The 14398-nt window shown below is 36.3% G+C and overlaps 2 protein-coding genes across 3 annotated transcripts in view; one reads left to right on the forward strand and one right to left on the reverse strand.

Annotated features, from left to right (window-relative positions):
- Positions 1–451: 451 nt before the first annotated feature.
- On the forward strand, positions 452–7110 carry LOC107712695 (zinc finger protein 362-like). Its single transcript, XM_016518017.1, has 9 exons — positions 452–577; positions 2462–2528; positions 2964–3210; positions 5009–5113; positions 5208–5529; positions 5641–5865; positions 5965–6043; positions 6673–6831; positions 6927–7110. The coding sequence occupies exons 2-9, from the start codon at positions 2466–2468 to the stop codon at positions 7041–7043; spliced, it is 1317 nt and encodes a 438-aa protein (XP_016373503.1). The 5' UTR covers positions 452–577; positions 2462–2465; the 3' UTR covers positions 7044–7110.
- A 4448-nt stretch (positions 7111–11558) lies between these two features.
- LOC107712696 (coiled-coil domain-containing protein 30-like) overlaps positions 11559–14398 on the reverse strand; it is a 20473-nt gene continuing 17633 nt past the window's right edge. Inside the window, exons 25-29 of one of the 2 annotated variants that reach the window (XM_016518020.1) lie at positions 13893–14034; positions 13678–13814; positions 13478–13595; positions 13309–13373; positions 11559–12519 (exon numbers count right to left, since the gene is read on the reverse strand). In XM_016518020.1, the coding sequence (XP_016373506.1) occupies positions 12306–12519; positions 13309–13373; positions 13478–13595; positions 13678–13814; positions 13893–14034 (676 nt within the window). In that variant the 3' untranslated portion in view covers positions 11559–12305. The remainder of the gene's footprint in view (positions 12520–13308; positions 13374–13477; positions 13596–13677; positions 13815–13892; positions 14035–14398) is intronic. The other variant, XM_016518018.1, reaches the window with a different exon arrangement.

Here is a 14398-nt window from a genome sequence, read left to right on the forward strand (position 1 = left end):
TAATATAATATAATATAATATATAAAACATATAATATAATATAAACAAAAAAACTATAAACTTTTATTTTGGATATGATTAATCGTTTGACAGCACTGATTTAAATAAAAAAAATATGGTTTTATATTTTAACTGTTAGTATAATAAATCTGGTTATTATATTAAATGTTGCATGGGAAAGCCTCAATTATGTGTGTTCTCTCAAAAGCCTCTCTTCTGTTATTAATGGAACTGTAAATACAGTAAATCTGGTTACTATATTATATTTTGCATGGGAAAGTCTCAGTTGTGTTCTCTCAAATGCCTTTTTTCTGTTACAAATGGAAGCACAGTGCACAACCAATGACTTAAGCCTAAAAGCAATGATCCCGTATCTGTGTGAGACAAAAAAAAAGCCTCATATATCCCAGCTAAAATGAGAGATTTTGGTGTACAGCACCCAGAAGTGAACAGGCTGACCCGGAAGCTGTGCTGTCTGGAGGCTCATAGAGAACATCCAGCCTCTTCTCTGCTTTATTAAAGCCTCTCCTGCGAGAAAAAAACCCCCAAAAACCACACTCTGACATCGATATAAAAGGTTTGTGCGCTCATGGCGTCTTTTTCCTTTTTCCCCACACTGAGCTATCGTGCACATTACTGCATTGTACGACAGATAACTGTTCGACGGGCGCGATTTATCGCCTTTGATCTACCACAGGTTGCACAAAGCGAAATATACGATTATAAATGACAATATTTGAATTCATTGTGCATGCATGTACTAATGGGTTCAATGTGCATTCGCTATAACACTGTTACAAAGCGATCGGGGCGGCGGATGTTGTATAATAACACAGCCGTGCGCAACATTTCGCTAATTGTTAGACTTTTTTGCACGGCATGATTGTCGGAAGTGTCAGGTTTTTTTCAAGGGGGCCGGGCAATTCAAAGGTGCTATTCTTCATAAACAAGCACACACACACACACACATATAACCACAAACATCTCGTTGCTCGATCGGGCTTTCCCTGAAAAAACATGAGTTGAGTGTGAATTTTTGGGCTCTGCAGAATATGGCGTCCTTATGAAAATATAACAGGCTGCCATTTTTGTTTTTTTCTTTTGTCTGAAATGTTTTTGGTGAAACTGTGGAGGAATGAATCGGAGGCTCTGGGTGATCAAGTAGAGATGAGAGATAACAGGGTTGTGCAGCTGCTGTATGGGGAAATCACAAAAGTTTTGTGACTGTTGTTTTCCTCTAAAGAGGCGTCAGAATTTTTGTACTTTAGATCCTACGGATCCGCTTTTTGTTTAAAGAGGCATTTGAGTTCTGTTGAATTCGGTCCCTTTTATAGTGATTACGTGCTTTCAAATTTTAATGAAATGTCTTAAATACTGAAATTTACTAACTTCAAACTTGAGTCACATGGCAAAAATTACAATTCGTGGCACTTGATCTGATGACTCAAGTCATTTGTAACAAACAAACGAGCAAAACACCATGGCAACCACCAGGGTCAGAAATTGGGCGAAATATAATATAAATGTTGAATGTATAGCAAATGTTATTTTATTTCATTTGGTAGATAATTGTTTCAATTGAGAATTGATATAAATTCCTTGGAACAAATATTGCCCCCTAAGAAAAAAAGTTCATTTGAGACATTAAGCAAAGTTTCTGACAAAATGTCTTTGTTACTACAGTTATTGTTAACTTGGTATTAACAACCAAAAAGATTAATGACAACAAGAAAGCTTTTCACATCAAAAATCAATTCAATTTATTTATAGTAAATTTATGTACAAGAACCAAGTTGCTCATCTAAAGCAGTGCACAGCATTTTCTAAAAACTTTAATTCAAGCAACAGTACAGACCAAAATAGAACTTGTGTTATAATTTACTCACCCTCATGCTGATCCAAACCTGTATGTCTTTCTTTCTTCTGTGGACCACAAAAGGCCTGAGTCACCATTCATTTTCTTTATATGGAAAAATCGAAATGGGGAACAGAATGACAGACATGCAAGTTTGGAATGACTTGACGATGACACGATAATTGTTATTTTGGACTACACAAACTAAATTATGATATGTCAGTTAAAATGACTCATCTATTGTGAGAACTGCTGAAACAAGCACTGATATTTGTGTGGCATATTGCTCTATTACAGTTTCAATAAATTATTATAGATGTGTGATTGAAAACAAGAAGTAAAATGTACTTTATATTATAGATATTGCATTACACTAGTCTGTAGTCTGAAATTCCTAAAAGGTACAAAAGATGTACTAAAATAAACATGATTAATTGACATGATATTAGTAAGAAATTGACTTAATTCATAACTAGACTCAATTTGGCTTATGAACACTAAGATTTAGGTGAGAAATATGTTTATAACTAAATCCTTTTAGGCCTGTGTGTGCTTTTAATCTGCTTTATATTATATTCTGATTTGACCCTTATTCTGTTTTATTAGAAGGATGGCAGAGCCTCGTTTCAATAATCCATATTTCTGGCCACCACCTCCCTCTATGCCTGGTCAAGTGAGTATTGTGTTTTATAAAGAGTTGATTGACATGCTTCAGTATATTTGTAATGGTTAATTTCACATATGAACAGTTTTATAGTGACTATTTATGACTGTTTCACTTTAAATTAATTCACCAAAAAACCAAACAACATAGTATTTATTAATATATGAAAAATTCCTGCAGCAGACTTTACTGCAGACATACTGTAACCATTGAGTACAGAGCGAAATCATGTGGCATTTAACGATCGTTTGAACGCAAGAAAGCATGACAGTATGCATGTTTGCAAATCTGTGCATGCCAATGTGGTTTGCCAAAGCGAGCACAGAAACCATGATATGAGTTTCCCCCACATATTTCCCCCCTTTTTGTTGCTCAGTTTGGTTTATTGTCTCACGTCACATTATGTCCTTGTCCCCTGTCAAACCTAACCAATGACTTTTACAGCTGGATAACCTGGTTCTTATCGACAAGATCAAAGAGCAACTGATGGCAGAAAAAATTAGATCTCCGCATTTGCCGCCCACCACGGTTTCCTCTCAGCAGACTCTGCTGGTGGCCTCTCTGCCTTCAGATGGTGGGCAACATGTGATGTCTATCCCCAAGCTGCAGCAGGTGCCGGGTCTTCAGTCCCACAACTCCTCTCAGCCTGACATCGCCCTGCACGCCCGCCCAGCATCCAGCACCATCACAGGTACCGATAGCCCTTCCATGTGTTATCATGACGGAGTTCACATGTTATGCTTCCATTATGCACTGTACATTTTGGTATTACATGTACTAATGTATTATGTGGGAGAAATGCCCATATAAGGAATTCCGCCCTTTATGACGTCATGAAGGGCCATACTGGAAAAAACGTTCTGAAAGTTATACGAACCCTGAAGGAGTGTATTTGGCACAGAAATACTCCGTCATATGTCCAACTCGGTTTTTTTAGACTTTGGCCATGTTTAGCATGAGAATCCAACTCTTTAGCAGTGTAAATAAGTCATAATTCATGAAATGGCATTAGACCTACCCTTTAAAATAAAGTGTGACCAAAACTTTAATAATTATTTTCAATGATTTGCATGTTTTCAATTTCTGAACTTTATGTTACAGTGTCCTTGTTCGAGTGTAATCATATATTTAAGTGCTGAGTAATATTAATTAACATCATGTACTTACTATAGCATTAGGGGTAGGAACAGGGTTTGGTTTAGGGTTATTGCATGTAATTATGCATAATTTACCGTTATTACTATAGTAAATACATGTAAAGTGTAACAAGGACACTGTGAAATAAATTGTTACCTATAATTGTCCCAAAATCATAATCATGAAGAAAGTCTCATTAAAAAATGGAAACTCTTGTAAAGAAAATCTTAATACATATTGTGGTTTAATTTATCATGCATAATATCCTGTTAAAACATATGAAACAAATTACATTTTTATCAATATATTATTATTATTAATAATAATGTATTTATTTATTTATGAAAAAGGCAAATATTTGAACAAAACTGCTTAATATTATTAGTTTTTACTTGATGTGGTTACACCACATGGTATTTTTCTGTTCATTCAATGTAACTTTTCAAAACCATATGAAACCAACATAACAGTAAGGTGTTCAAGGCTTTACTCAAGTTAAAACACTTTCATCATCCTTATGAATGTATGCTGGTTTACCTAAAGGCTGCGTCACACCAGTTTTTGTTCTGTGCTGATCACAATTGAATCCTTTCATTATAACATACAGAGTGTATACACAACGATGTTGGAATGACATCCGCATATTTATGCTTGATTCGCTCTCGAAGTAGTAGTGATTTACATAGTGATAACCATAGCAATAGATGGGACAAAATATGTGAAAATTCAATATCTGAGCGAGAGCAGAGCCAATTCATAAAAAAAAACAAAAAAACAATGTATATTTAAAAGCGCACATCCAGTTTTGTATGAGTGAAGGAAATCCGCTTGAGAGTGGAGAGATTCTTGCTCACGCATTACATGGATCGCATAACATTATGCACTTTCGACATTTGTCATTAAGATCACGCTATAGAAACCGCTTAAAATTAAGTATAAAGAAGAGAAGAAAGCGGCCCTAGGCAGCTGCCTACACAGGATCCGCCACTGCCAGATGCAGTTAGAAATTTACTAAAAACAAGCCTATCGCAAGATATCTGGTAGGGGGGGGTACCTGGGGTGGCCAGCCAGATTTCAGGGGGGCCGGTGCCACCCCTGGCCACCACGTAGACACGCTCCTGTTAATAAGAACAGTATTCTTCCACCAAACAATGTAGTTCCTCAGAATCAGTTGTGATTGCAACAAAGTGGTTGCCAAGCAACACGCAAACGTAAACAAAAGTGTATGTTTGTAGAGTAATTTACAACAGCTTCGAACGTGGCTCAGCCAATCAGAATCAAGAACCGGAACTATCCGTTTCATAACATGTATTTTAAAATACATGCTTGCTTTTATTCTTGCATAATTTCAGAGCTGAATATAGATGACAAGTCTGCAGTGAAGGCAAAGGGATTATGGGAAGACTGGCATATGCGACAAGCGGTGGACCAAGCCTCCAGAGCGAACCATCGCTCAGGTGAAAGACATGCATGTATAAACAGAAGAGATATTACGTTTCCATGTGCCATAGACAAGTTGTAAAAACCTTCTTTTTTGATTTTCAAAAACAGGTTTCATGCTGTCATCCCGCACAGAAAGCCACAACACCTCTCAAGCTATAACTCCCACAACCCCGACATCAAGCAGCCAGAACCGTTTGGGTGGCGCACCTTCCTTAAACACGATTTCTGGCCTGGCCAGCGGTCCTGGCATGGAGCATGTGAAAAGTGGAGGTCTGGTGGGGATGCTGGGACCACAGCCCAAAGCTCCACGAGGCCGCAAGAAGATTAAAGCAGAGAATAATACCGGCCCTTTGCTGGTGGTTCCCTATCCGCTTCTGGCCTCAGGCCCTGACCAGGCAGTTACCATCGCCAAAGAGGGAAAAACATACAGGTTTAACACTTGTAGTAATGAATCATAGAATTTATGACCTGTATTGCATCTTGTATTACACACAGAATTTAATTTCATTAACCAACTATTGCATTTTTGCGATTCTTACAGGTGTAAATTGTGTCCCCTTACTTTCTTAAACAAGTCAGAGATGCAGATTCATTCCAAGTCCCACACGGAGGCCAAACCCCACAAGTGCCCTCACTGTTCAAAGTCGTTCACCAACGCCTCGTACCTAGCACAGCACTTACGTATTCACTTAGGCATTAAGCCCTACCACTGCTCCTATTGTGAGAACTCCTTTCGTCAGTTATCACATCTCCAGCAGCACACCAGGTCAGCAGAACTCACAGCAAAGCCTTTAGTGCATGTGCAAAACTGTAAAACTAGTTTAGAGTTCGGTAGAATGTTAATATATATGTATTTGTTTTCAAGGATTCATACTGGTGACAGACCATATAAATGTGCCCAACCAGGATGCGAAAAGGCATTCACACAACTCTCAAACCTACAGGTGACAAAACATCAAAATAACAAGAGCAAAAGGAAAATTATGTTGTAAAAATGAGTTAAAAAAATAGAATTTTCTATATCTAATTTTTTATATATTTAAATTCTCTTTATAATTATTATAAATTAAAACTTTGTTATATAATTGCATTTGTTATATACTTTTGTTATAATTGTGATAAATATATGACAGTTAAAAATATATACGCACAATGCATTCAAAAGCCTGGGTTCAGTAAGATTTTTTGGCAACAAAAATGACCACTTCAGCAGGGGCACATATCAAAAGTGACAGTAAATACAAAAATAGAAATATATATGTAATAAATGTTCTTTTGAACTTTCTGTTCATCAGAGAATAAAATGTATCATGGTTTTAAGCAATTTTCAGTGTTTCTTGAGCACCAAATCAGCATATTGAAATGATTTCTGAAGGATTTTGTGACACTGAAGACTGGAGTAATGGAGCATAAAAGTGTATAAAAAAATCTTACCGACTCTAAACTTATGAACAGTAATGTGTTTTATATATATATATATATATATGTGTGTGTGTGTACCGTATTTTATATTGCATGACACTTGAGTCTTAATAGGTGTTAAACTTTCTTCCTCATTTCTTTTCCTGTTCAGTCTCACCAGAGACAACATAACAAAGACAAGCCATACAAGTGTCCGAACTGCTACCGCGCATACACAGACTCAGCCTCCTTACAGATCCATCTCTCTGCACATGCTATTAAGAACGCTAAATCGTACTGTTGCAGCATGTGTGGTCGTGCATACACCTCAGTGAGTATCAGTTCACATTAACCTAAGGGAAAATATGGGACCCTCCTCTTTTGTCATATTATAACACCATCTTCTGCTTTTTTTTTTTTTTTCAGGAGACCTACCTTATGAAGCACATGTCCAAACACACCGTGGTGGAGCATCTGGTCAGCCACCATTCCCCACAGAGAACAGAATCTCCCAGCATCCCCATACGCATTTCACTTATTTGAGCTTCCCCCCTCATGTTCCTCTTCCATTAAAAGGTATTTTGTTCACTGCGATGGTTCCGTTGAAAAAAAAAAAGAAGAACACGATAAGTGTTAAGAGACCTCGGAGGACATTTGAGTCTGATATTGTCTTTGTCCCTTTAGCTCTTAGTGATATTAAACCTACAGGCCACAGACTCAACAACTGCTGTCTGAACTGAATGGTTCAATTCAACTCCAGACACCAGTCTTAAAGGATTTTAATTGATTATTCCAAAAACAGAATGTCACAGTAGTGATCATTTTAACAATTTTGTTTCAAAGGTGTGTAAGGGAGACTTCCAAAGATACTCTTTAAGCACTTTTTCAGCCTCGTGGTTTTGGCTCAAAGTAGAATGAATCTTTTCAGAATGGGAGCAGCTTCTCGCTTTGGGCAGCTATGAGAGTTTAAACTTCGTTTTAGAAAGTCAGACGGATTTTGTTGGTTTCCGTCTTTACTTCTCCTCCTTGTCATTTGTTTTAACAGGATATTGTGTATTATTTTGCTGTGGATATGACACTTCTATCACTTTAAGCTTCTATTATCCTTTTACATGGGGTATTAGGTCAGGGTGAGAAATGAAAAGTGTAAAGTCAATTTTGTGAATTTTATAAGCATGGTCATTGCCCTAGTATTTTTATACAGGTAACGGTGAAGGAATTCCAAGAAATCCCCTGCTAACATAAAAGAGTGTAAATAAGATGTGACACTCTCTAAAATAATGACTTGTGTTATTTGCATCATAGATGTTTTACTTGTTTCAGTTCTGTGACAAGGCCTTTTTTGTGTGCAATGCAAATTCCATCCCTTCCAATCACAGTATTTTAAGGAAAAAAGTGTCCTTTTTGTCATTTTTTTAAATTAAATGGCATAATTGCATGATGACAATGTCCATTAAATGGATTTTGGTTATGATGTGACAGAAGAAGTGTCACACAGGTTCAGTGTTGTTAACTAAATCAGACATTTACGGTGTAGCGTGACCTCTGAAGCAATGCAAAAGCACCTTGAGACATTAATTTACACCGATGGAAAGTGTTCATGAGTTTTTTTTTTTTAGATTATGATATAATCTAATAGCAGTGGCCTATTTTGAAATGTTTTTATTTGTCAAATTAGAATTTTGTATACCAAAATATCAGTAATCATGTTTTAAGAAAATCAAGTCAAAAAAAAAAAAGCACATTTTGAATGTAGTCGTGTTCATTTCCACCGTTGCGTTTCGGTTACATAAGTTCATCCAAAAACTAATAACTATGTAAATCTGGTATGTTAAACTGATTTTTTTTTTAATATACAGTATATATTTGCTCTGACAAGCAAACCAGCATACAAGCTGATAAAACATTTTTAACAGTAGTGGGCAGCAGTATAAAATGCTCTTACTGAGTTAAAGCACACATGGTCTTATTGAATTATTCTAGCCAAATTTGATCATATGTGATCAAACTTACCGTATGTAATTTCACAAGCCACAACACTGCAGCTCTACAACATTCATTTATTTTTGTGGTCATTTATACCAGTCATTTGTTAAGCTTATTGTTTTTTTTTAAATTCCTGTATATTTAGGAAACTTTTTTGTTTGCAAAGGACCAAGCTGTTGCTCTCAAATACCCCAAAATATATATAATAGACATTATATATACAGTTTAGCTGATTTGTTACACAGTAATGGTTTACTGGGCAAACAGAAATTTTCTTTCATATTTGGGAATGGCACAATTTTAGATAAACAGCAATTTGATGAGGATCTACTTCTTGGTGCTTTTTATAAAACCTCATCTTATTGCCAGGAATAGATTATTACATTACAGTATAATCCTGGCTTGTTCAGCCTCAAATCCACTTAAAATCAGTAAGACGTGTACATTTACTATAAAATATACCCTGTATTCATTGATAGTGCAAACTGCAAGGTTTAGATACTGTACTTTGTTCATTTTTGTATGTTTAGTATTTTTCAACTTATTAATATTTGTTTTTCTGCAAGTACTGATCATTGTTTTTATAGGCATCCTTGTCATTTTTATGTGTACGCCTTAATTTTCTCATCGCTGAAAGACCAGTTTCTTTCTCTTTCTCCCTTCCATGTCGATGTTTTTCAGTATTTGGTTTTCTTAAGCCTTTTTTCCGCATGGAACACAGTAACCGTTATTACCTGTTAACATGTATTACGTAAGACATTGTTATGTTTGTTCTGAAATAATTAAAATTTTCCTTCGTCTTGCATTGTGGTTCCATATGAAGATTTTGTTTAATATGCACAGACAAGACTGATAGGTGAATTAAGAAAATATCAATGTCAAGAACACTTTGTATCTCTATCTTGTTTATTAAATTCAGACTGTTATACCTGAGCCTTTGTATTTTTTTTTAAATGCACTGGAGTCAGAAGAGTGAATACTGTAAACACTGGGCACACCGCATTTGATATGGACACAATATTGATATTAATAGTTGCTTTCAAAGTTTGCAAGTAACAGATTCATTTCCACTGCATCAGACTGAAGCTTGAATCCTTCTGTCTTTAGATCTAAGTCCTTACTTTGATGGCAATTGCAAATTATGTTTTTAGGGACTCTTTGTGTTAACTACTTCCAAAGCATTTAATAATCTACATTTGATATGGACACAATATTGATACAATTCTGCAGAGTTGCTTTCAAAGTTTGCAAGTAACAGATTCATTTCCACTGCATCAGACTGAAGCTTGAATCCTTCTGTCTTTAGATCTAAGTCCTTACTTTGATGGCAATTGCAAATTATGTTTTTAGGGACTCTTTGTGTTAACTACTTCCAAAGCATTTAATAATCTTAGCTAATGTTAATTTCAACATTTACTGAACCATTATTAAAATCTGTTAATATAATTTAATTGACCTGAGCTAACGTTAACTAACAATAATACATTAATACATACTGACACAAATGTAGTGCCCTTTATTAATGTTATTTAATGCATTAATTAAAGTTTGCTGAGAGTTTATTGTAAAGTGTTACCCAAAACTCAATATTACATTTTATTCATTTGGTTAGTAAAATTATGCATGAAAATATCTGTATTTAGGTAATGTCATCACCTAAACACCTATTTTGGGATATTTTTGTTAGTATGCATTAAGTAATTCAAATTGACCGAAGCAATCAAACAGGCATCTTGAAAATAAGTTTATTAAGAAAATACATGCTTTGTGTAGCGTGTACACTGATGTCTTCCGCAGTTTAAATGACATGAGCCCTATGTTAATATTTTGTGAAAGTTGCATCCTAATATCGAATAGCAGCAGGACACAATGTACAATGCTCTCATAATGTACAGGCACAACTACAGGATCTTGATCCTTTTGCCACAGTTCAAAACAGAGGCTCCTCACTGCAGAGCCAACGGGTGGAGCTTGACATCAGCTCCTCCTCTCTGGACACAATGGGCGGAGCTTGACAGTCTAGCCACACCCTACCCCTAGACAGAAATAAGTCAAGCTCCACCCATTAGGTCTACAGATGTGGAGCTGGATGTCATTTGGCTCTGCAATAAGCACCACTTGGTTCAAAGTGATACAACAGTTCTCTGTCAGATGACTTTGCTCCCAGATCACAGGTCATTCAATCTCTGAGGACTATGTACAAAACACAAAGGGAGTGCAAAAATTTTTTTTTTTTAAATCTATAAAACTCCCATTTCACCCCATTCCATAAGTAAACAACAATCCAGTAAGGCTGATAATGCTACCATGTCTGTTTTCTTGTCAGTAGCCAAATCTTGTTTTCAGTGGAATTTAATACCAGCAGACCAAACTTTTTCCATGATAAATTATTCATCACAACTACATTGCTTACATTAGTACTTAAAAGCATATACTACACATAAGTAAGGTCTAAATAAATATTTTGACATTTCATGGCTGTGGTTTCTTCCCTCTCAATGGAAAAAAATATATAGTGAATGTGTGAAATACAATCATACTAAATAATCTAAAAAAAAAAAAAAATCTGGGCAACGACACAGATGAACTATCCACTGAAAAGATTATATACAGCCAGCAAGCTTTTATAGCATTTGTCTTTACAAAGTGAATTAAACTCTGTCTCACTAATGTACACTACCATTCAAAAGGTTGGTAAGATAATTTTAATACTTTTTTTAAAAGTCTCTTAAGGCCAATTTACACTGCACCGACAGATGCAGACAACCGACCTTGTTATGTATGCCATTTCAAGACCCAACAAACGCCAATTCAACATGTTCAAACCGAGGAAAACAAGCGCAGACAGAGGGCAACAGATGCTGACGGGGTAACACACTGATCTGACAAAACCCGATGAACACGGCTGCTGCTGTATGTTACTGTTACTTTTTATCAATTTAATGCATCCTTGCTGAATAAAAGTATTAATAGGGTAACACACTGATCTGACAAAACCCGATGAACACGGCTGCTGCTGTATGTTACTGTTACTTTTGATCAATTTAATGCATCCTTGCTGAATAAAAGTATTAATTTCTTTAAAATTAAAAAAAAAAAATCTTACTGACCCCAAACCTTTGAACAATAGTGTACATGCTTTTATCTACAAAGAGTGTAGTAATCTCAGCTCCATGTAACATTTTACCAGGTTTGTTCACCCAAAAGCAGCACAGAAAATGAGAAAAGGTCAACTGACACATGCAAGGGTTGCAAGATATGTATCAGGTGGCATTTACACCAAATCGCACTAAAACATGCAAACACTTGATTTCAAATACTTACCGCATATCCAAAGGCAATAGTGCATTTCAGTTGTAAACACCTGTAGATTGTACCATCTGAACGTCAAATTAATAGTGCTTTAAGTGCTTCTCCATAGTAGTACCATTATAGGGTAAATGTATAAAAAAATACATATGGCATCTTATAGATGTGACAAGGCTACTGACCATAGCATCCAATGAAGTGTAATGTTTGTGGATGATATAAAATCTCAGGCCTTCTAGACTGACTCTACGTGAGCCACAAAGGCAATGCAACAGAATTCAACCCAGGTGATATGAGCCTGAACAATAATCCAGCTCTTCACATTCGCTTTTAGTGTTAGGAAATTAATTGAAGAGAAAACATGACATAGACCGTCACAGTGCCACAAAAAAAACTATTTGTCTGTGTTTTACCCATCTACAGTTCAATTATTTTGAAGCCTTGACTGCTCCAGTGACTTTTCAGATTGGCAAGCCTTGTAATGGCATTTCACAAGTCATTGTAACTCCCTCAGGCCTCATCGCTTGTGACACTGAGACTCTCTTCCTGCTCTAACCTGCTGTTGGGAGCCACAGGTGAGGTCACGTTCAGGTAGCCTATCTCAGTGGACTGTGAAACTGGCACAGACGAGGAGATCTCCAGGCTCTTCACTCCAGACTCACCCACTTTGACTTTGCGAATGGCATCCAATATTCCCCATGAGTCACAGAGCCCGGACTGGGGACTACAGCAAGATGCAATGTAAAATGTCACAATTTGTTTACTGAGACTGAAAAACAATCCCATAATGTACTGCAGCCCCATCAGAAAAATAATTCCAAAATGGCAGATGAGGCAAGATTATACACTACAGTTCAAAAGTTTGGGGTCAGTAAGATGTTTCTGAAAGAAGTCTCTTATGCTCACCAAGGCTAAATTTATTTGAGCAAAAATACAGTAAAACGGTAATATTCTGTTTAAGTATTACAATCTAAAATTACTGTTTTTTTTTTAAGGTATTTTATATCCTGTATATATTACTGTAATGACAAAAGCTGAATTTTCAGCAGCCAGTCTTCAGTGTCACATGATTCTTCAGAAATAATTCTAATATATTGATATCTTATTATTATCAACGTCGAAAACAGTTGTGCGGTTTAAAATATTTTTGTGGTAACCGTGACACATTTTTTCAGGATTCTTTAATGAATAGAACGTTTTAAAAAAGCATTTGTTTGAAATAGAAATCTTTTGTATCATTGTAAAATTAAAGTAAAAATCATTACTGTCACTTTTGACCAATTTAATGCATCCATGCTGAATTAAAGTATTAATTTCTTTTTTTTTTTAAATCTTACAGACCCCAAACTTGTGTATAGTGAATACTTAAATTAAGTAATAGTGTTCGTAATAGTGAAATTGACATTATATAACCCCAAATTTTGTGTAGTATGTATTTTTGATTGGACTAGATTTTGGAACAGAAATACTGAGTAAGTTGGAAGACAGAAAAAATTATATTTCTGAATTATACCTTGGAGTTGATGTCAGAAGCTGGCCATCAGGATGAGATCCAGAAGGAAACATTTTCTTGACCTCCTAAGACAGAAACACACACAAAATTGTAACATCAGTACAATCAAATAATTTAAAATGTTTATTTAAATACTAATAAAAAGAACAACTGCTAAATAAACGTGTACCTCAACAGTACACAGCGACTGAAGGTTTCTCAATGCGCGATCTAAAATTCCTATCTGATTGGCCAGTGTTAGAGTTTTTTCTTGCAGCTGTTTGTTTTCCATCTCCAGGAATTTAACTCTAAGAGAGCACAGGACAAAGAGATAGTTAGCATGCTTCTGTGCTTTCCTGATAGATGTGGAAGAGGCCATGAGATCTTTACCTCTGCTGGATGGTAGTGGCGGTCCTTAATCCATTGTTTCCCATCTCCTCAGCTTCACTTATTCGCTGCAGAAGTTCTCGCCTCTCCAGGAGGAGCTGGTCGTTTTCTTCTGTTGCAATCCTAATCCAGTCCTTCTCCTGCTCATAGTGTAATACACTCAAGACGAAGTGCAAGTTACGCATGTAGTGTTAAAGGTCAGATAAGAAAACACTCACTTTCTCTGAGAGACTTGTCGCAAGAGCCAGATCGTTCTCTAACTGCTGGATCCTGTGCTCATGTTGGGTGACTGTCTTCATGAAGATCTGTTTAGCTCTGCGCAACTTGGTTTTGTGCTGAGACTGTTTCTCGTTGTATCTCCTGCAGAACATGAGTTTCACCATTTCATATTAACACACTGCATTTAATATTTGTACTTTTAATCTAGTGAAATCTCTCAACTCCAACTGCCCAAAATCTCCAAACTGGCTCTGGCTTTCTTTAACTAGCATCGACTCCTCCAGACTACAAATCAGGGCAAAAATCTAAATAAAAGTCATGTAGCGTATTCCAGCCTTTAGACTACAATGTCCACTCAGTAAAGAATGATACCTGATGTTAGTGTCAAGCTGCTGAATGACCAGCTTCAGTTCCTCCTGCAGTCTCTCAGACTCATGCTGGGAAGACAGCAGCTGTTCTTCCAGCCTGTGGCAGCTCTTCTGACTGCTTCTCTGCTGCAGGACAT

This window comes from Sinocyclocheilus rhinocerous, unplaced genomic scaffold (genome assembly GCF_001515625.1).
Source record: "Sinocyclocheilus rhinocerous isolate Xijiao unplaced genomic scaffold, SAMN03320098_v1.1 scaffold418, whole genome shotgun sequence".
Classification (NCBI taxonomy): Eukaryota; Metazoa; Chordata; class Actinopteri; order Cypriniformes; family Cyprinidae; genus Sinocyclocheilus; species Sinocyclocheilus rhinocerous.

Excerpts from the sequence above, each read along its gene's own strand:
- LOC107712695 (XM_016518017.1), top strand. The coding sequence starts at position 2,466 with ATGGCAGAGCCTCGTTTCAATAATCCATATTTCTGGCCACCACCTCCC. Across the intron at positions 2,529-2,963 it reads CTCCCTCTATGCCTGGTCAA|CTGGATAACCTGGTTCTTAT; the intron begins GTGAGTATTGTG and ends TGACTTTTACAG. Across the intron at positions 6,832-6,926 it reads GTGGTCGTGCATACACCTCA|GAGACCTACCTTATGAAGCA; the intron begins GTGAGTATCAGT and ends TTTTTTTTTCAG.